Genomic DNA, 23,214 nt, shown 5'->3' on the forward strand with positions numbered 1-23,214 from the left:
TGCAAACGCAACGTGTTGTCCTGCACTTAAGCTACCGCTGGCATTCCTCTGCGAACGCCTCTTACAGACATTCGAAAACGCAAGGGCTACATCGCAAAGGCTCTGGAGCGTCAGAGTTGGTCTAGTCTGGAGCGTACAGTTCACAACAAATAACGCACAGCTAGGCTTCCCTGCCAATTTTCACGTTTATTGAACATGGATAAGTATGCGCCGAGCATATCTAAGGCTTTCACCATGTGTAATCGGAAACTAAATTCTAGAGTCCAGGCCGGAACTTAACCGCACGGAATATTGATGCACGCACTGTATCCAGGGGCCTATGGGCGGGACTACAAGTTTTGCCCACAGGGCACGCGAAACACCCTGAGCCACACGGTGATGGAGTGCAAGAACAATCCGAACGTCATCACCCCCAAGCGAAAACGAAGCTAAAGGAGCTGATCCAGAGGAAGAATTCCAAGACCAGTGGGAGGCTCCGCTGGTGACACAGGACCCTGAAAACCAGCAACGGTTGGTGAACAGGGCTCGATAGACGGCAGCGAGCCATGGCTACATGGACTGAGGAGGCCAGCCACCTAAGGGCTGAACTACAAGAAGCCTGCTCAAATATAAAGTTCATCTCTCTCTCTAGGAAAAAAAATAACTCTAGGAAACTCTGGTGCTATAGGATGTCTATAGGAGTTGTATGAAGTGCAGGGTAGCCAGCCGGTCTAAGAAATGGCTAACCTCCCTGTCTTTCCGCCTGTTTCATCCATCCTTTTCCTGCGTTTCCGCCGGCAGATAGGAATTATGAGAAGTACAATAATTTGTTTGAACTTCGTGCCAATGGATATTTCTTGCTCTTAGTCTGCTTGGGACATCATGGATACGCGCCACTGGGTATGTTCCTGTCTTCATTAGTACAATAATCACAATGTAAAAAAAATCATGAAGGAAAGATGATGACCTTTAAGGGCTCGTTTTTCTTTGTTAGACACAATATTAATGAGAATTAACAGTCTGTTAGTTCTCATTAATAGTGTGTAAAACATGGCACTATTTACATCCTAATTTGAGCGGAGGCAACAGAGGGGATGTCGCTAAGACCTACGCTTCGACAAGGGCTTTAGACTTCGTCTGAACCCGAAGAAGACACTACTGCCGCAGTAGAGACTAGATACCTTGTGGAAATGCTATGGGAACGTTGCTAATCGTTTCAAGCCTCACTCTTGCTTTCAGCTGCTCAACGTTTATCATATTATACATAGGAAATTAAACGAACGTCACCATGCAATTGTCTCAAAAGGGTGCATTCGCCGGCTATGTTTTTTTCCATTCCTTTCTCACAAGAAAGCGATTGACAGGACCGGATATGATAATCATAACCTTTCTGTTAGCGGGAAAAATGCCGTAGCTTGGCGCTTGCTTGAAGCGTTTTGCGATGTACTACTCCACGCGGTCGTTGACGTATTGCTAAGAGATATCTAAAAACAATCCAGTCAGCTCGCCTGATTGGGGCGATGGCACGGAGCTCTACAAACAAGAGGTGCCCCTCTGTGCATGAAGTAATTTTACCTGCGTCAGCCTCGCGGTGTGGCTACACAATCCTGATTGCCAATTCACACCACGGGGACACATTGTCAGCGTATACGAAACACGTTAAGTGCGAACCCCAAAGTGCAAGTCGTCAGCGCATTTTTTTTCTTCTTTGTTGCTGCGGCTGCATGGTGGCCCTGTAGACACGTTGATAGGCAAGCGCAGGGTTATCCATTAGAGAGGGGGGGGGGGGTAGGGCAAGTTTCCCTTCATCCGCCCTCCCTCCTCCCCTTCTCGATTGGTCGAGTCACGGGTCCATCACGGGTCCTCCGCCGCCATTATAGTGATAAGCATGTATGTTCATAACTCCGCACCTTTAACAATGACGGACAGGTCCGACCAATGAAAGGTATGGGACACACTTGGCGTCCCTCCGTAACATGGACAGAGCATGCGGACATACATACATACATACATACATACATACATACATACATACGTACGTACGTACGTACGTACGTACATACGTAGAAAGAGAGAAACGGAGAAAGAGACAGGCGGGCAGGCAGCGCTTGACAACTTGTTCCTCGGACCGGAGACAGTACCTGGATTATCAGGTCGGCCCTGATACCTCCAGCGCTTGTTACAGGAAGTAGAGAAGGCTTACATATTCGCGCTATTTCGTTTTTTTGTGTGTACAATACTGCCTTTGTGCACGTGTATGGCGAAACTAGGCAAGCACCTGTCACGAAGATGTACACTTCGACGTCTTGAGTAAGTCGATGTAGCCCGTCCATCGGGGCACCTTCGATAAGCGGGCTGGTACGAAGCTTTACGAAGGAAAGGGTCCGTAATCTGCGACGCTCTTTTGTTTTCATCGGTTTCGAGTGGACCGCCTATCTGATGGGAAAGCTACCACTTGACAGGCGTCGACCGAGCCACGGATTCTCCGGTCAGGAGTGGCCTGATATAAGCCGCAGGCGGTGGGGGTCTCAGATTTCGCAGCGGAGTCGAGCTCCTCAAGCGCCGGTTATCTGAGCAGCGCTCACAGACAGTTTGCAGGAAAGACAACAGCGTCACACGCGCAATCGGTGGGCGTATAGAGAGTCGCGTGCGGCGAAAGGCGGGAAGAAGCATCGCTGGCTTTTCGGGGAAGCGCTGCAAGTCGTGTCGTCGTCGGGTGAGTAAACTTTCGGAACAACTCTGGGCTCCAGGTTTTAAGAAAAAGCGAGATGGCAAGCGCACGAGGTGGTTGGGTAGACGAAAGCGCCTCGAAGAGGTTTAGATAACTCATTCAAAAGTGCTGGAGGTTAACTGGAAGCGTTAAGCACGTGCGACTGGCAACTGCCTACCTTAGGCAGTTGCAGCCTTGAAGAAGACGAGTCCGCTTGTCGAAACCTTGGCTCTAGCGACACTCTGTGTTAGAAGGATTTTTCACCGCTCAAAAGTGAGCTCACCTGTGGTTAGCTCACACATGCTTGTGGTGTCACTGGTACCCAACATCCTTGCAACGATGCGAAAACGCTGCAGCTGGAGTCCGTATTTTAATATGGCTGCTGTGTGCTCCTGGATGTGAAGTGGAAATTTGTACAAATTATATGTAAAAGAAAAGACTCATTAAATTGAGCCACGCTTCGAAGGCCTAATGGCGGACGTCGGTGGCCCGTTCATTTGGCGCCATGACTTGGCAACGGAACCACTGTTGCCGCCACATTTATCACCAGAACAACCACTCCAAATTGGTAAATAATTACCCATGTCTTTTTGCATCGTATTACCTACGTCACCACGCAATCCGCCTCTTTCATTTTTCTGTGCTGCCCTCTGCCGTTTTGGTAGGGGTATGGTATGGGCAGGGACAACCGATATTGCCAGAAGCAAAGCCCCCGAGATGATGAGAGGTTTCGCGACTTTTCCGCTAGGGGAGTGCGCATGAGCCTGGGAGTCGTGAAAAGGGCGCATTATTTTTGCAGAGGGAATTAAGCGTTGGTTATTATTTTAGCAACGCAAAATATCACGCCGGCTGCTTTTCTCAAGGTCTGTAGGTCATGTATTGATCAAGTGAGAAAATAGAACCTCCCCCCCCCCCCCAAAAAAAAAAAAAAACCCATATGATCACTTTATGAGATTACAGAGTAAAATCATTTTCACGAGAACGGATTAGCAGCTACAGTGGCGTGGACCAAGCGCGCATACGATAATACCGTTATAATTAGCTCTGTGTTTAGAACAAACAATGAACGATTCAGTTTACTGGATACCTGCTCAACTCTATCGACATTCAAAATAACGTTTCGGCTGGTTTTCATAGCACATGTTGCAGTTAGGATATCGAATCTATATCCGCTTGACCCGAAATGGTTGTTCCTGTGGCTATGGTGCTGTATTGCTAAATGCGAGGTCGCTTTCGATAGTTGCGGCTGCGGCGGCCGCAACATCGCACGGAATTTGAGAGCTACGTACACTACTTAGCATTGCGCATTCTTAATTCTTTGGGGTGGTTTCCTGTCGTGAACTCTCACCTTGAAGATCTGCCACAAAAATCATTCCATGTGTCTTCATCCCACACAGCGCAGAAAGGGTGTTCGGGTGTAAATATTTCGACGAAAATTAATTTATTATGTCGCGACTGATCACAATGTTTGTGTTCAAATATTCGTGCCTGCCTTCTCAAAGAACTAAGTGCAATGACACAATCTCAACGTTGTGTTCGAATGATTAGTGAGAAATTACATAAGCATAGCTCATCTGATTCAATAGGCTGTGTTAGGTTCCCTGACTGAAATCTACCGCTTGTTATGCATTGCCGGGAATGTGAAGCAAGTTCTATCACATTGTCAGTCTAGTAAATGAAGATAATATATAGCTTAATCGTTTCATCTTATTCCCTGCTCACCTAGTTGTGTTTTGATCGGGATATGAGCATCACCTTTCTTACGTTTTCGCCAGGAGGTGACGAAAAAAATAAAGGAATTGAATCAACAGCTAGGAAACGCATATGCAATACACGCCTTGTTAATTTTTCCTGTGTTATTTTTGGAACAAGAAAATAGCATTTCATTTTTCACTGATGTATACGTCAGTGCTGCCTTATAAAGAAAGCCGAAGTTTCAGCCAGATATCTACTACGTGGCCGTTATCTGATGCCGCAGGGCAAGTCGTAATCATTCAGTGGGAAAGCGTGAAGCTCATCATGCATAAGCAGGAAAGAAGGCCCCAATTATTGATAAAATTCACAAACTACAAGAAATTAGCACGAAGGAGAGAGAGTTCTTGCTTATTTACGTTGATAAAATGTTTGTTTCCGCTTGCCCAGAGTTTAAAGATCACGTGATCTCCCGAATATAGGAGGCGCAAAATGCTACAAGGTCAAAACACGCTCCAGCGAGGAAAGTTCACTTTGGGTCAAGTATGGACACTCCCAGTACGCGCTTGTCAGTGCACAGTACTCGATTGCATTCTTAACCCTGTGTGTTTGGCATTCTTAACCCTGTGTGAATGACACCCACATGTATGAGGGCGAAAGCTTTAATTGTCTCGTCGCGCGGTGACCTTGAGCGAAACATTGCAGGCGAGGAAAGTGGTACAGAAACACACGTGATCTCCGGGCGAGAGGCTTGCGGAGAGAGAACGAATCGTTGTCACGCTACGCCACAATGACGTCACAAATTGCCGAAATTTGTGACGTTACCACGCGACGCCACGGGATGTCTTAATGACGTGACATAGTCTCATGGTCAAAGGAGGGCCCATTCGAGAGGTAGTGCAACACTCCGTGAGGTGCAGAATTCTTCAAAGAGAGGAGGGGGAGGAACGTCAAGGTCGCACTAATCATGACGAACACATGCTACGGTTCATGCTACCAACATAACTAAATGCAATCGCTAAAGAAGAGCTCTTTAACATCGCACAAATTTCACTTAAAGAACTACGGAGAGATTTTCTTGGCATAACGTCATTACCTAAAACTCGTTTACTTTTTACTTCAAAACCTTGCTGTAAAATGGCTACATCATTTTGAATATTTATCAAAATGATTTTGTGCAAGCAGTGTCTTATACGTGGCATGTGCAAGCATGCTACATTCGCGTACGTGAGCCATGTACAATGCGCTGCGTATATAAAATTGATTTATTTCTTTGTTGCAACCACCGTTATGCTGACGTGTGTGTACGGTGGCCAGGACACCCTCAAACTGCCTTTAACCAGCTTATCTTTCCCTGGCCTCCCGCAACATTAATTATACTATTGCGAATAAAGTCAGTTCAATTCAATTCAATGCATTAACTTAATGTATTATCAAGTGTGTAGCAGGCTTTTGCCTTCAAGTGTTACACGGTGTAATATGCTGCAGTCCTTTCAGTTATCACGCTAAAGTTTACGGCAACTTATGCCGTATGTTCAGCTACAAGACTTAGACTTCAGGGAATCTTGCTATTGCCATGAAAATTTTGCCCTACGAAAGAAACTAGTGCTTAAAAAACTACTTTGCACGCTTCCTCTGCAGGCATTCAGACCGAAACTATGGGGGGCACAAAGATTCTGTTGATGCTCGCTCTGGCGGAAGCCCTGTGCCAGGTGAGCTCGGGCATCGAAGCCTGGGTCACCCTTACCTACGTGCCGGCCTCTTTCGAGATCAAACACGGACGCCGTCCTAGTGACAGCGACGATGTGGTTGCCTGGGGATCGTTCAAGAATGCCATCAACGAAACAGGGTAAGCCACAGGACAACATCTGCAACAGCAGCAACAACACACCGATTTGCACACAATTTCTTGGTTCGCGGAAAGTTTTGATACGGAAGCATTACGTGTTCTCTGAAGTGGAAGACACGGCTAGCGTACGGGGTCTGTCGGCGTTAACACCTGATGGCGAGAAAATTCACGTGACCAAGTGATGACGACGCGTGGGCTTTAGCGCCCCATTGAAAAACTGAGTTGCCTCACTTGGACCACAACACCCCCCCCCCCTTCCTCCCAAATTAAGCTGACCCACGTTCAAAACTGATCTTGCCCACTTCCGAAATTGATTCGGCCCACTCCCATAACTTGGGTGGCTCACCCTCAAAATTTACTGCACGCGAAAATTGAGATGGCTTACGATAAAAGCCGTCAAAACCCGGTCCGAAAATTGACTTGGCTCACCCCCGAAATTGACTTCGGGCGCATTAGAGCACATGACCATGACCACACGTTATCTGACGTAGTCACGTCACCGTGTGAGAACCTCATGTTGGAAGGTCACATGACAAAGTCATCGGGACATGCGAAAATGTAATGTGACATAGACCCTGAAGTGTAACCCATCCTAAACATTTCTATTTCCAGAGGTAGTAGACCCAGGTTTTGGAAGAGTACGGTTGGGCGCTGTTACCTTAGGCACTTAGCGCTGTTCCCTTTACATCGTTCCACTTTTACATCACATTTACTTTTCTCCTCTCTTCTTTGGTGTCTCGGCAGGTTCGGCTACCTCGAGATCTACACAAACGAGAAGTTACCGGACGAGTACCAGGCATACGGGGCGGGATTTCTGGAAGGCTACCTCACCAAGGACCTGATTCGAATGCATTTCGATAATCAGTGGGCGGACTACTGCGTCAACGAGACGGCGTACTGCAAGAAGCTTTACAGCTTTTTCGAGGAGAACGTGCGTCACATGAACGAACAGGCTGAGCAGTACCGGTCTACAAGCCCGTACTGGCATCAGGTGAGGTTGCCATCTCTGTCGTAGGTGATTTTTTTGTGCGTGTAATAAGAACAAAGTGGTAGATATGCCAGTTCAAGAGCGAGCTCAGAAATCCTCAATCCTCATGACACATTTTTCACAAACACGTGTGTTGTTCAAATCACTCATATCCTACCTCCTTCCGAGAAAGAGAATTTATATAGGTAATGGACAATAACAACGGCACTTCAGACTTGGCGCGTTGCGTTCGAGTTAAAAGGAGGAGGAAAACGAGAGAGAGAGGAAAGACAGGGATGTTAACCAGTTTGGCATAACCGGTATGCTACCCTGTCCGGGGGAAGGGATGGGGGAGATTAAAAAGTTCGTAAAAGTGCTTGGGCTGTTGAGAAGGAGGAGTATAAGATATCGGATGCAATGACTGTTAAAGTTGACGAAGAAATTATTCGCAGTAGACACCGTAAGGGTTTCGTCAAACGCTTCAGATGTTGAACGGCAGATGAGATTGATAGGTTATGGCTTTCCTGGGAACTCGTACTCTGTATTCTGTGCCTTGGCAAGTGAAATGTTGGTACTAAGCTGTATGAGCCGCGACACGACATGACGTTACATGTGGTTGAGGCAAACAGCGCTGTTAGACGCAAGAACAAAACCTGTGCATTTGGATTGCACGCTCTTCCCCCTGTGGAGGCCACAGGGTCAGGTATGTAGAAGGGGGGGGGGGGTGTTGATGCTGTTGATGGTTGTGTTGGTGATAGCGATAATGGTGATAATTATACGCAGATGGCTTTACATGTTTAAGGCGCGGTTCGCTAATTTTGTGGCTATTAATTGCAGGTCGACCTGATCCTCAATCAGATGGCAGGGTTGGACGACGCCCGGAGAGGCCACACTAAGTACTTTCCCAGTTGGTCGTACGTCAACGCCACAGACTTGCTGTGAGTATGCACCCTTCGCGGGAATACGTTTCGCGGTGAACTCCGAGGCTGGCCGAACCGCAACACTCACTTCTGTAGTGCATAAAACACTCTTTCGCTCCCCTGTCCCCCCTCTCCAGTGTAGAGTAGCAGGCCAGAGCAAACTATAGCTCAGGCCGACCTCTCTGCCTTCCTGTAAATAAATTCTCTCTCTCTTCGTGTAATGATATTTCGTAAATCAATCGGTTCACTAGGCTGATTACGCAGAAGGCATCAGTTTGGGTCATCCCTCTAATTCCTCTTCCTTCGTGCTGTGCGTGGTTTTGATCAAAACAGCATGCTTGACTAAAACGCTAAGAAGCGCATCGTTGGTGTTCAATACAAAACTTTCAAATGGAGCATCTCTGCAGTTACTGTTACCGAATCGCCCTGTGTCCGCTACACTGCATTAATCATCATTGTCCACCAGATATACAACATATCGGGTTTCGAATTTGCGGTATGGGTAGGTGGTGTAGACAGGACATTGGTCAATCTTCCGAGAGCTTGCGCCTTTTTGTCTATTCGAGTTTTCAGTAGCGCGGTTCTTCTAGACCTGCGCTGACAAAATCTTCTTACGTTAAGTATCTTCGCAAAATACTTCGGCCAATCATGACGCGGTGTATATCATTAGCAAAGCCGGCTGACCAGTGGAAAAAAAAAAAACACTCACGAATGAGAAGCTTCGTGAATTCAGTCCTTGATTATTTTTTGCCTCACTAATCAATGGAGACCATGCAGTTGTCTACGGAATTATTCAACGCGGGGAAGTATCAGAAATAGAGAGAGTACCAGTAGAGAAAACAATGCAATGTTGGCGCATGTTGCACACACAATGGTGTACAATAATTTCCAGCGTTGAGGTACCGCACACGTCTCGTCAACGTAGTCTAATCACGTTATGCGCCACTGAATATGGCCTCGTGGGTTAGACGGCAAAAACAACCGTGTAGTTAGATCTACAGCTACATGTAAAACATTTACGCGCAATCAGGAGAACACGAATATTATGCAGTCGAAGTTACATCGGGACTACGAAAGCCGAATATTACCGGCTTCTGAAATCATAATGTTGACTTACATAGGGCTAACTCAAAATAAATAAATAAATAAATAAATAATAAATAAATAAATAAATAAATAAATAAATAAATAAATAAATAAATAAATAAATCTCCGAGCGGTGGCTCACTGGCTGTGGCGTTACGCTGCTGAGCACGATGTAGAGGATTCGGCTTCAGGTCGCGGCGGTCGCATTAAGATAGAAGCGGAATGTAAAGACAATCGCCTACTTAGATATAAATTCACTTTAATGATTTCTAGGCAGCAAAGTTAATCAGAAGCCCAACGCAGGCATCTCTCATTGTCCACGAGTTACCTTGGTAACATATGAGACTTAATCATCGCAATTAATTTTTTAATCAACGAATGCATCAACCCATTGCGTGCCCGATCTTTATCCTTCATCGCGTTTCTCATGCTGTGCGCCTTTTAAAAAAACGAGCCAGTGCCAACTCGCCCGGTCAACTCTTCAATTTTCACACTCAGTTAATTAACTGTGAAACTTCAGAACACTTCGGAACGCTGAAAAGCCTGCGGAAGGCTTTATTGTTTTTTGCTCGAAATAATATTAAAAACAGCTGAGTGCCTTCGGCACCAGGTTCCTGAATGCGGACGGCGACTTGGAAGACCTCGAGGGCGCCCTGAAGCGCCGTGTCGGCCGCAAGGTCCTGGGCTCAGGCTCCTGCTCGGCGCTTGTTAAGGTGCTTGCCCGGTAACAGGGACATCTACTTCTCTCAAGTCACGTGGTCCACCTATGCCAGCATGCTCAGGATACTCAAGAAGTACTCGCTGCGCTTCCACAAGACCTTCGAGTCGAGTGAGTACAGTATGGAAGAGGCAAAGGTTATTGGACTCATTCTTCTTGATGTCAGCCTGTATAAATGCCACCGATGTGGCTAAGTAGATTTATAGCCTTACAATGTCATCAGATTATACAAGGTAGGGATCATTAGGGATCACTGTGAGGCGAGGTCGTATTGCAGTTGCAGTCGTATTCACTTAAGGTTTTGCGGTCGGATTGCTCGTAAGAGGTAATTCCAGCCAACCTTGATGTTAGACATAAAATGTCACTCGACATCAGAAAGACATATACCAGCAAAAAGCTTCGTGAAAAGGCTCTGGCATTGATCATGTAAGAAGTTTATCTCGATGCTTGAAGCGAAAAGACGAGATAATATGTTACGTGGTAGCTGATCCTGAAAAGTGCTCCGCGCAGGCAGTAGGACGTTTAGCTGGCCATAGCAGCTTAAAGCAGAATTTATAAACGCGGCAAGAGGTTCTGCACACAGGGTCTTTTTCAAAGAATACGATCAGGTAAAGTACAAATTTTTTTTTTTGATAACCAAAATGACACAACGTTGTGTGTGTGTGTGTGCGTGTGCTGTGAATAAAATTTAATTACGTTGAATGGACTACGGCTTCATGTTATGAGCGTTTCTTTGGAAAAGAAGCTGTACCACACATTTTATTGGAGCCTGCATTGTAGTGGTCATTATTTTTTTGTTTTTAGCGTCTTTTAAGTTATAATGCTGTGGAGCTTACAAAAGTTATGTAGCCTAGGTAACTTCATGAGAAAAGCGGCTACTTCCGAAGTTCTATTTCGGAACTTTTGCTTTCTGAGGAAGTTAGGCATGCGTTTCAGCGATACAACTTCTTTCGACGGAAAACGAGGACGGTGCAAAGAAACATCACTGAATATTTTGAAAAAGCAACCACATTACAGGTCCCTATTCTAGAAGTGCATTTCTCAACCTGCCTTGTTAGGTCTGTCAGCGGACGTGCGTTGCCTTTCAACAGGGATAACAGGGATAACACACTTTTTTTCGCGATAATGCTATTATAATATGAACTAAAGTTTAGCTCAAAAACGTCAACACCCAAATGCAATACACTCTGTTACCCTAACGTGTACCAGTTGTTCTACCAGTTGTATTGTCTTTTTGTTTCACTCTTGGGCTTCAAGCAGGCATACTACGTTTCTTTTACCAATGTATAATAATGGCCATAGTGTTTCTTGATTCCTCCCCCTCCTCCTTCCCCCCTCAGCCTCCATTCCATGTAACATCCTGAAAGCGGTCTTTAAGGGACAATCTATTTATTTATTTATATTACCATACAGGCCCCTGAGGAGCACTGAGTAGGGGGGTTACAGAAAAATGGCAATAAAGCTTAGAAGGAACTACACAGGAGGCGAAACAAATAAATTCCTACATTGTAAAGGAAAAAGATACACTACAAGCAATTGTAGTAAAAGAAAAAAAAAACATCGTCATGCGAAGTCAAGAGAACACATAAAGTTGCAGTTATTCACGAAATGCGGCAGAATTTTTAGGGAAACAATATCACCTGAAAGGCTATTCTATAGTGCAATGGTGCGCAGTAGTGCAGAATTATTGAATGACTGTGTGCGGCCAAACGTGCGCCTGAAACTGAGATGATTATGCAATAAGTATGACGATGAATTAAAAAGGGCGGGTAAGGTTGCGACAACCTGACAGCAGCTTGCAGCGTTCCCATGTCTCGATTTACTTATAGACAAACTGCGTTGATCGTAAACAGTATAGTCTATGTATGTTATGTGGTTATCAGTATATATATCATAATCATCGCCCAGCACCTGAAGTAGCATGTCAGGCGAATAGCCAGGCAAACATCTCCAGCTTTTCATTAAGACATTTCTCTCTCTCTCTCTCGAAATCGTGAGCGTGCGCTTCCCTCCTTTCCAGCCGAGCTGATCCCGGGCCACACGCTCACATTCTCCTCTGCACCAGGAAGGATATTCTCCGGCGATGACTTCTACCTCATCTCGTCCGGCCTGGTAAGAATAGCGCCCATTTGCACGCTTCGAACGTAGAATAGCCAGCTGATGGCGCAGAACCAGTTTCCGAACGCCTTGGACTTTGATGTGTCCAGAGCTGCTCGTCTAACGAGTGGTAGAAACTGAATCGTACAAGACAGGGACAGAGAATGGGCTTGAGACATGCGACCGCTGACTTACAACGGTATCAGGAAAGATAAAGCAGCGCAAAAAAAGACAGCACAGACGCTGTATTTGTGCGTCTTTCTATGTGCCCTGTCTTTTTTCCCTCTTTCATCTTTCCTAATATCGTTGTAAGTCAGCGCTCGCGTGTCTCAAGCCTCTTCTCTGTCATCGTCTTGTACGATGACAGAGAAGACGCACAAAGAAAGACGCACAAACACATCGTCTGCCCCAGGGGAGTAGCCAAGGGGGGGGGTTGGGGGAGTTCAAACCTCCCCCGAAATTTTTCAGTTTTGCTTGCGTATATATACACGCACACATACAAACGCACGCACGAACATACATAAAGTATGGTTGAACCCCCCCCCCCCCCCCCCACCCCCGAAAAACATTTCTGGCTACGCCCCTGGTCTGCCCTGTCTTTTTGCGCTGTTATATCCTTCCTAAGTATGAACCTATTCGCCCAAGCATCCATTTTAGCTAACTTTATTCCGAAGCAAGCAAATGCATATATGGCAAAAAAATCTGACACATCACACTTTATTCACGCCTTTCGCCTAATAACATTTTGTTGCCAATCAGTTCTTGGCACTGTTGTGTCTTTCCGTCCTTCGTCATACATTCGCGTTGTGCACTTCGCCTGTTTGATAGTATGTGAAACGAAACCACGGGAAGGAATGGATGGGACGATGACGAGGTATTTGTTTCTACAGGCCACCATGGAAACGACTATCGGCAACGGCAATCCCGACCTTTACCAGTACATCACTCCTCAGACCAACTTGGAGTTCGTACGCAACATCGTGGCCAACCGACTGGCAACCACGGGCAAGGAGTGGAGTGACCTGTTCGCAGAACACAACAGTGGCACGTGAGTCGGTTATGCTTATACTTATGCATACCTGCAGGCAACCCGAACGCAAGTGAAGCCAGACAGTGAGGCGACTGTGTTTGCAATGCCTTTTGCGAGCCTCGCAATGTACGCGTGCAAGGTGACGTTGAGTGACGGGATCAGCAGGTTAATTGCGACGGGATGATAAGAAACAGGATACATACACGAGGCGGTGCACATAGATGGGAGACAGAATAGTTCCTAGACAATGAAACAAGGATGCGTCAACGAAGGCTTTTGCAGCAACCGCACAGGCGTACACCAGCGAATTTAGAAGGGAGTCAATTAAATGGAAAATAATAGGTAGACCGGGGTTTGTGACATTCAGTTTCTGTGCTGTAAATGGCACCATGAAATCCTGATCCGTCGCAGTGGCTGAGTGGGTACACGGCAGCGACGAACGCATTATGACCTAGGCGGAACGGCAAAAAGAGCCCATGTACCGTGCACTAGACAATCATTAAATAACCTCAATCGGTGAAGGTTAATACGCGCCTACAACGGCGTTCTTCGTGTTGATGTCGTCTTTCATTTTTTAAACAAATCACAAGAATTTAGTTTCTTAGCCATATAACTCTCTAGAACCTTCCCTAGGCGAGCACCCGATATAATATAGAAAAAAATGGTAAAGAAAAAAAAAAAGATAACAAGATGCTCAGGTGGTCGCCTCGTTTATTTATTTCTTGCTGTTAAATCTTCTATCTTGATGCAGCTACAACAACCAGTGGATGGTGCTGGACTACAAGAAATTCACGCCCAGACAGCCGTTGCCCGATGGACTTCTCTACGTGCTGGAGCAACTACCGTGAGTTTTGTTACACGCAGCACTTGTACTGACGCATACAACTGCAATATTTAGGTGTAAGGTTAACTTCAGCACAGAAAGTATTAAAGGTCACCGAATAGAAGGAAGTTACAAGATGTATGTTTTGACACGCTTATTTTTGACATTGTTCGAAACAAAAAAACTTGGCTTTGCCCGCCCAACAGCATCGCGCCCGAATTTCACGCTAGATCGTAGGGGCGCATTCGATAATTACAATTTGAATGCGGTGTACAATCACGTTTCTTCAGAACCGCGTCAAGGCCTAGCGCATATATTATTCATGTCAGTTAGGGCAGCAATGATTGAGGGCGATCGAAGCTCTTGATTCTATTTAAGTTAAGGCGTGGGATTGTGCTCAGAATCCATTGTTATCGCCGCGGATGAGGTTTTAGTCTAAAGGAAAGAGCGCACACAGCTGTTGGGGGAATTAGTCGGGAATTTCTGGTTGGTGATTGCATTAAACGTTCGGAGTGTTTTCTTATATTATTATTTTTTTTCGCGAACCTATTGCAGTCACTACATCAACATCACCGACGCCACCCACGTCCTTCGGAACCAATCTTACTGGCCCAGCTACAACGTACCGTACGTACTCTGCTGTTCTCCTGCGTTAACAAATCACATTTGGCATTGCGTTCAAAAGCGCAGATTTTAATATATACGCAGTAGCTATCTTGTACAATGCCAATACGGAAAATGCCTAATTGTGTAAGGACATCAGTGTATTGGTGTTTGTGAACCTTGCGAGTTGCAGTGAAACGGTGTCAAGTTGGCATAAATGAAAACCAACCCACCGTGGTTATTCAGCGATTTTGGCGTCCCGCTGCTAAGCAAGGGGTCACGGATTCAACACTTCGTCTTCCGCATCTGGATGCAGGCGAAATTATGAAACACCAATTTGAGTAGGTGTAGGCGAAATTGCAGGAACCACAGGCGATCAAGGTTAAATTCGGAGTCTCCTACAGTGGCGCGTTCAGCAATCAAATCATGGGGGTGAGGTAAAGTCCTACAATTTATTAAAGATTGTTTGGTCGTATTTGGTCACGGTTAATCAGATTTCCTGCTACGAAAATATTTACATCTTATATCTTGCGGCGTGCGAGTTTTCAGTGACGTATGATGTCTGACAGCTAGATACCCGTCGACCGTTGGCCACCAGACGCATGCGCAGAAATACATATAAACATGCGCTGTTAATTTCAGTGAAGATAGATATTAGTCTGTAAGTGTTCGTACATGCAAGTATCTCAACTTCTTTGCCTTAGTATGCTGCGAAATGAAAACACACGTGCAGCGGCGGTCACATCTCGCATTAGGGAGTAATCGTACTCGTATATCATTTTTTTGGTACGTCCAAAGACGCAGCTAAATACAGTCAGTGCTCTTGTAGTTTGATTGTACTCTGCGCCGGTTTCATCTACGCAGTTCATCCGAGTTTATCTTCAACATGAGCGGTAACCAGAAGCAGGTGGAAAAGTTCGGCGATTGGTTCACGTACGACAAGACACCACGGGCGCTTATCTTCAAGCGAGACCACGGCAACGTTCAAGACATGGACTCAATGATCAAACTCATGAGGTGAGACGTGTGATAGTAATGTTTAATTAAGCCTGCCTACGTCACGGTTGAACACTGCCTTCCTGTGCCTGCCTAAGTATAAGTGTAAGCTACTGCGACCGCGGAACATTTTTTTGCCGGTTCGACTTTGAAATATTCCTTTGTATCACTACACTTCATTCGCCGTTCAAGCGTGACGTGGAGTTCCTGCTCGTGCGAAGTAATTTTCGTGCACAACGAAGCGTTAGTTATGTCGGCCATCCATACGCACTGTGCAATCATACATTATATACTCTATATGTGCATGCATTATCCGTTCTAAGTGAATAATGCCATGATGAAGGCGTTATGTCACCTGTTCTCACAGGTATACTCTGTGTCTTCTTTCTGTTAAGCCGTTTTCATCACTTCCCTCCCTCACAACCACACCCCCTTTTTTGTTGTAGTAAAGTTAGTAAGCATTGCTGTAAAGTTGTAGTAAAGTTCTAGCAAGCACCACTGCCTGTCTCTCGTTTGCATCGTTTGTCAATAAACGCGAAAGAAAATTCGTTCACGATTTCTTGATGGTCGAACAGCTTAACAAAGCCATAATCGTGAAAGTGAGTTCATAGGGAGTTCAGGCGAGGTTCAGACAAGAAATAGCACATCTTGAGCCAACGGCAAAACAAAGAACATAAGTCAAAGTGCCTCCTATTTTCTCGGTTCACTGGCAGGTACAACGACTACAAGAACGACCCCCTGTCGCGCTGCAATTGCACGCCTCCGTACAGCGCCGAAAACGCTATTTCGGCACGTAGCGATCTGAACCCTCCGGACGGCACGTATCCCTTCGGAGCACTTGGACACCGAGCTCACGGCTCCACTGACATGAAGGTAGGGCTTCTTTACAATGTTAGTCTGTTTTATTACGTCCCGGAGTAGTATTCCCCGTTGTATGAGACAGCGTAACTGTAAGGCATAAGTTCAGGGGAAGTTGGAGGCTTGAAGAGATGAAAAATTCGTGAACATGGGTTGTCGCTGGAGCCGACGTTTCGACAAGCGGACTTTTCTCTTTCAAGGCTGCAACAGTTGCAGTCTTGAAGAAGATAAGTCCAGCCTTGAAGGAGACACTAGCACCACCTAACTACGAACGAAACTCACAGATTCCTAGGTTACTCACGCAACTTACAGCTACGTTCGAGAACACGGGGTGTCTCTGAAGTCGACGTTTCGACAAGCAGACCTGTCTTCTTCGAGGCTGCAACTTGTCTTCTTCAAGGCTGGACTTGTCGTCTTGAAGGCTGCAACTTGTCTTCTTCAAGGCTGGACTTGTCGTCTTGAAGGCTGCAACTTGTTTTCTTCAAGGTTGGACTTGTCTTCTTCGAGGCTGCAACTTGTCTTCTTCAAGGTTGGACTTGTCGTCTTGAAGGCTGCAACTTGTCTTCTTCAAGGCTGGACTTGTCTTATTCAAGGCTGCAACAGTTGCAGCCTTGAAGAGTACAAATCCGCCTCTCGAAACGTCAGCTCTAGTAACACTCCGTGTTCACGAAAAGAATCAAGGAGTAAATGACAAAACATATTTGCGCGCCACTCCCTTGTTTGTTTCGTATAAACAATAAAGAAGCTACAGCAGCAATCATCAAACCACGATTGTGTCACTCAGTGTGTGCAGCATTGTCGATAGTAAAAATGTTTCGTAAAGCACTTATTTGCGTGTCAACAAGACTTGAACGCACGTGATGTTATGGTGCTCCGCCGCAGTGGGGCTCTAGTTTCCTTATGATTCTAGGCGGGCGCCTTGAGTGAGTGAGTGAGTGAGTGAGTGAGTGAGTGAGTGAGTGAGTGAGTGAGTGAGTGAGTGAGTGAGTGAGTGAGTGAGTGAGTGAGTGAGTGAGTGAGTGAGTGAGAACTTTATTGTGGTCCAAAAGTGGCAGAAGCTGAACGCGACTGGAGGTCCCGCTAGCTCAGCCAAGTGGCTCCACCAAGGAAGGTGCCGGAAGCTGGAGCCTCTTGGCGATGTCCCGGGCCTTATGCCTTCTGCACTGCCAGGAGTTGGTTGTTGAGTTCCATGCTGCGCATAGCAGCCTCCCAGAAGTGACGCCAAAATTGGTTATAATTAACGAAATAATTATACGATACATTAGGTAATTTAAGATTCATTTTAGGGATTATCAGGCAGAAATCTACAAATAATCGTATAAAGGTCACAAACGAAAAGTTGGCTATCAGGGGTTCTTTAGAATGATTGCGTTGCAGTTACTCTCGTAGCGCGTTGCGTTTAACGTGTGTTAAGCGCCGCCGTCTAAGGAGGGAGCAATAGCACAAATATACGAAAGCATATTGCCGTTGTGCTCTTTATTTATTTATTTATTTATTTATTTATTTATTTATTTATTTATTCATTTATTTAATACATGCTGCGGACAAGAAGTCCGTGCAGGGTGGGTAAAATACATGAAGTCAACAAAAGTAAAACATTCTTGCAAGTTGAACGATACGGTTTTGAGTATACAACTGGAAAAACTGCAACGCACGTTTTTAAGAAGACAACATTTAACAATGCCAGTGTAAAACGTAAAATTACACAACGTTTACAGAGGTAAGTTGTTCTAATAAAGAATGGTGCGCAGAAAAAAAAGGAGTATTTGAATAGGTTTTAAGGTCAAAAGAGAAAGCGTCGCCTGCAGCAATAATTTTCCGAAACGATCAATCACGGATTCCAGAAGCATTTACCACTTCTGCTTGTTTTGTTTTCTTTATCTCTTGCATCACGAAATCGTGCGCATCATCACAACAGCTAACCAACTCAAGCCTCTTCGCGAACCTGGAATTCACGGCTGTCGGTGGGCCCACCTGGGACCAGGTGCCTCCTTTCCAGTGGAGCACATCGGGACTCAAGGACCGTCACGAAGGACAACCGGACCTCTGGAAGTTCAAACCATTCACTCATCAGTGGCACTCATCAATCAGCGAGAACTGACCACTCAGGCAACGAGCACACAAGAGCTAAATAAAGAGGAACGAACGACCCGTGTTTTTTTGCTTTATTTCGAATTATCCTTGCTATCCTACCTAAAAGTTCACGAGCCTTTGCCTTATCAGGAAGAAAATAGAGGGAAGTGAAGATTTGCGTCTGCGTACATGACGTACTACTTTGTTCTCTTTCTTCCTTTCTTTCTTTCTTTCTCTCTTTCTTTCTTTCTTTCTTTCTTTCTTTCTTTCTTTCTTTCTTTCTTTCTTTCTTTCTTTCTTTCTTTCTTTCTTTCTTTCTTTCTTTCTTTCTTTCTTTCTTTCTTTCTTTCTTTCTTTCTTTCTTTCTTCCTAGATTTTTTCCTTCCTCCATGCCGGGCATTGGACCTTTATCCACGTGCTTAGTAGCGCAACACTTCAATTGCTACAGGCAACAACGACGCTCAGGCGCTCAGTACCGGCAACAATGAAAATGTGGCAATATGAAATGGCAATTGACCTCGGTAAAAGATCCCGTGGCTATATCAGAAACGGCTGACCGTCAACATGCCCACCATTGAGAGAGCATCAGTTATTGAAAAACGGCGCATACAAATACGCATGCGACCGCCTCATCTTCGAGGGCAGCATTTCTGCACGCTCTTTGGTGTCAGGTTTTTTGCGTACGACGCAAAACTAGAAACTAGAATGTCAAACTAGGAACGTCGCTGGAACGAATGTTTAGCCAGGCGACTAGCCAAAGCAGCTGCTGCTGTCCTAAACAGCATTGTACAGGGACTTTGCTGGGGTTGCTACACTGACCAAGACAATCCCCTTGCCGGAACGTTGGCTGTGTCGACATTCCTCGTTCGAGAAAACGCTGCAAAAGAAATAAATTGCCCTGCTGACGAAGGCGAGTTACTTCTTCGAAGCGTTGCTTCAACATTGCTTCAGCCCTATTCGACAGCGCTTCATAACCTTTAGCCTGTAATTTCCTGTGGACTTCTGTCTTGTTTTACTTTCAAGCCCCACGCCGGGCGCCAAATATGGGCTGAGGGCTGGCGATCTGCCGGAGTCCTCAGCAAGAACACGGAGAAAGCCAGAGCAAACACCTTCACTGCCGAAGATCGGGGTCCGAACTTCCCAGCTGTCCTGGCGAGCGCGAGCACGCCAGCTTGAGGGCACCCCCAACTGCTCTTTATTCTCTTCTGATGCTCTTCCTCCGCTGCCGCCAGCACCCCCACAATGTACAGAAGAACTTCGATAGAAGGCAGGTCGATCGCAGCTTCATGGTAATGTCAATATGATGCATTTCCACATTCAGCAATGTGGATAGAAATACTTTATATCGGGAAAACGACGCTGCTGTTTTACTGGTAGTGAAGCGTGCTGGGTTAGTTGGTGAATCATGATGCTTAAGAACAGCACGGGACGAGGAAGGAACACACACGACGACACTGGCGCTGTTTTACTGAACTGACTTTTTTTGATTGTGACATTGCCCTTTGAAACTGCAATGCACATTATGAATAGATATCCTGGGCATTAGTATGTATCTTTTTGCTGTTTGTAAGAAATGCTATTCCACTCTTTCTTCGAGTGATTACACCTTCTTGAGCCCCGTTTGGCCTGACTACGGAAGTCGGAGCATGGGTAGACGCGATATCGCCTCAATCTATCAAAGAGATGCCACGGGAGCTCGGATCGCTGTGTGTTTAGAAAAATTATTGACGTTTTAAGAATAGTAGTACGTATGCTCTGCTGGGAGAGATAGTTATACCATAGAAAAATAAAAGAGAGAAAAGCTTGACCGCGGATCTCTGTATTACGAAAAACTAGAAAGTTTCGGAAGTAGTTTAGGTATCCACCTTATAGAACGCAAATGCTTGTCGGCTAACAATACCGCTAGATATGTGCTCGCTGTGTGTTTAGAAAAATGATTGACGATTTAGAGTTGTAGTACGTATGCCCTACTACGAGAGATGGGTAAGCCGTTCACAAACAAAACGAAAAAAAGGAGCGTAGCTTGCACTGTAGGCGCAAGGCCAAAGAAACAGCGGAGCTTATGAGCCCTTGTTAGTCCTGGCTGTTGCCGTTTTGCTAAGTTTTGCAAATTTTGCCTTTCTTTCTTCTTCTATTTTTCTTTCATTTTCTCTATTCTCTCTGTTTTTGTGTTTGTCTTTTTTTGTCGTTTTCTCTATTTCTTTCTGTCTCTCTTTCTACTTCTTTCTCTTTCTCGGTCTTTCTGTCTTTCTTTCTCTTTCTGCCCTTTTTTCTCTCACTCTCTGCATTTATCGCTTCTTCTTTCTTTCAATCCTTTTCTCTCGCTCTCTCTTTCTTTGATTCTCTCTCTTTCTCTACTGCCTTTCGTTCTCTATATTTCTCTCTTTTTCTATGCTATGCTTTACTCTCTCCCCTCCCTCTTTCCCTCCTACTCACCCTCGCATCCGTCCTCCTCATCATCACTTCCCTTTCCTACCCCTTTCCTGTCTCATTCCCTCGCGATCGAACAGTCGGCACCTAGCGGCGAACGGACGAAACCCCGAAGTGTGGATGCCGGTGGCCCGCTGCCCCTTTAGCAGCAGTGTGTGTTTTGTTTGTTGTTCGATAATTCATGATGGAAAGTGACGGGGACGGTTTGGTCAACGTTGAGCAAACTCATTTCTTTTCCTTTTTGTAATGGAAGTTCGTAAACTCAATCACTTTTTTTGAGTAGCGATGCCAAAAACATTTGCTTATTGCGACCGCACAGTACAGGCGTGCTTGTCGCCATTCAACGTGTTGTGCGGCTAATATTCGTAATTCTGTGTCACAGTGCCCTTGCCTCTGAGCACATTTCTAGCTCGTGTAGGGGACTGTGTGACGAGTCTTGTCGACGGTGACGAAGTTGCTGCGGCAGGCCCCATAACTGAATTCGGTGCAGCCTGATGGTCCCGTGCACGTTGTCACATTCGTGATCCAGTCTTCGGGCCTGGGAAAAGAACTCACAAAAGTCTACCTCAAGTTGATTGACGAGACTAAAATAGAAGAATTGAACTACCCATGGCCTGCAGAATAACAATAAAAGCTCAAGCTGCTCGGATAGGGTTGTTCGCGGCGCGTATCGCAACTTGTTGTATCGCATCTTGCGTGCAACTTCTGGTAATCAAATATCGGCTGCGGGAGCGACAACTTTGGCACTATATCAGGTCTCAATATTTTCCGGAAGATCGATTAAAATGATTCAGAGTAGAAATACATCAACATGAGAAGTACCGATAAGCACGCTCATGAATATTCATTCATCGCGTACATAGTAGTTAGTTGAATTCTGGCTCGCGAAACGACATTTTTTTATTACTCTGCACGAGCTCATACACAAGTTCGACGAGTTCCGGGGCTCATATACTTCGGAACTCTGAGAACGCTTCTCGTAGCCGAGTAAGCGCGACGGAAAACGCGCAAACTACAGTAAGGCTCGGTGACGCTCGTTTAAAAAAGCTTGCAGCCAGCGCGAACAAACATTGCGTTCACTGCGTAGGTGGCGCATGAATGATGTAGAACGAAATGCATGATTGGAGACTCGATTCATTCCCTTGCAGAAGTACCAAAAGGCCTAAGCAAAGCACGACTGGCAGCCCTGGCCCAGCCGCCACCACTTTTCGCGGACTGCGACGGTGTTCGCGCACGTAGTGCGCAGCACCTACGCATGCAACAAACACGAATGCACAGATTACAGCCTAAGACCGAGAAACGCGTTATGGTATTTGACTGAGCATCGAACATTTTCGTCAGCGAACGCTTAACCCCGCCGTGGTCGAAATGCTCGCTGCGCACCCTCGTAGGGCGCCTTGCAGTACCGACACCCGACAAGCAACGGTGTTCCGTGTCGCTGGGATTGGAATGAAAGCTTATCCCTGGCTCTGTGCAGCACGTGCGGTATTCGCGACTCCAGCAATTCATGCGGCACCTAGCGGCAGCGGGAGGAAACAGCGCACGGAGGTCCAAAACAGTCCGGACGCCATAAGTGCCGTATCGGCTGCAGTCGTGGGCGGTAAGATGGAGCCGCCAGTAAAGAAAAAACGAACGGCCAAGCAGTTCTGCTGTGTTCCCCAGTGCGTGTCTGCGAGATGGAAAGATAGCGCTATTTCTTTTCATGCATTTCCTTCCGAGGCCAAAGACCGAAGCCGCAGAGCGCGGTGGATTGCGAATCTTCGCATCGGCAAGGCTGTGACGCCGACGATGACCGTTTGCTCGCGGCATTTTGCACGGGTATGATTTCTTCTTTCCAGGTGAGACACTAGTGTAAACTTGTGGACTAGAACCTGTTACATGATCATTGTATCTTGCGACTTTACATGTCGCTGCGGCGCCTGAAGTATGTCAACAAATGTGGCACTGCGAGGTCTCGGTGCGCCATGTGCGATTGAGCTGTACCTTATTTTCTTTGTATGTTAACAGGAATACGAGGACTTGATCTACTGGGCACACTTGCGACTATTTGCTGCATGTATCATGCCGCAGTTCGAACCCATGTGCGACCTTTGGACGGTGTCTGCGTTGTTCGTATCTTCTGCACTACACATGGCGGCAACCTGGAAGGCATCCTATGCACTTTCCAGCACAACGCTCGCGCATCGTGAACGGGTGTAGGAAGTCTTAGTGTTTACTACTGGCGTACCAGCAAGTTCGGGGAAGCGATCAATCATCATTGTAACCTTGGCACTTATTGAAAGCGCAGTCTCTTGCATGGCACGGACGAATTCGCAGTGCGCTCAAAAAGCTCTCCGCGCACGAGTACGGATTTGTCTTCCAATCACGCACGATTGTGTCCATA

General features: G+C 46.0%; 3 protein-coding genes across 3 annotated transcripts in view; 1 reads left to right on the top strand and 2 right to left on the bottom strand.

Moving 5' to 3' along the window:
• The window catches only part of LOC119399690 (probable chitinase 10), a 685,554-nt gene that overhangs the window by 621,143 nt on the left and 41,197 nt on the right, over positions 1 to 23,214 (bottom strand). The gene's annotated exons all lie outside the window — the stretch shown is intronic.
• On the top strand, positions 2,679 to 18,455 carry LOC119399694 (putative phospholipase B-like 2). Its single transcript, XM_037666519.2, is given in 13 exon segments — positions 2,679 to 2,695; positions 6,023 to 6,230; positions 6,975 to 7,221; positions 8,035 to 8,135; positions 9,814 to 9,919; positions 9,921 to 10,032; positions 11,942 to 12,033; positions 12,909 to 13,066; positions 13,800 to 13,892; positions 14,427 to 14,498; positions 15,339 to 15,491; positions 16,184 to 16,343; positions 18,247 to 18,455. Coding segments are annotated over 12 exon segments (1,668 nt in total). The 5' UTR covers positions 2,679 to 2,695; positions 6,023 to 6,039; the 3' UTR covers positions 18,430 to 18,455.
• Positions 21,237 to 23,214, bottom strand: part of LOC119398897 (putative phospholipase B-like 2) — a 16,535-nt gene continuing 14,557 nt past the window's right edge. Inside the window, exon 7 of the mRNA XM_037665711.2 lies at positions 21,237 to 21,369. Within this exon, the coding sequence (XP_037521639.1) occupies positions 21,237 to 21,369 (133 nt within the window). The remainder of the gene's footprint in view (positions 21,370 to 23,214) is intronic.

This window comes from Rhipicephalus sanguineus, chromosome 7 (assembly GCF_013339695.2).
Source record: "Rhipicephalus sanguineus isolate Rsan-2018 chromosome 7, BIME_Rsan_1.4, whole genome shotgun sequence".
Taxonomy (NCBI): Eukaryota; Metazoa; Arthropoda; class Arachnida; order Ixodida; family Ixodidae; genus Rhipicephalus; species Rhipicephalus sanguineus.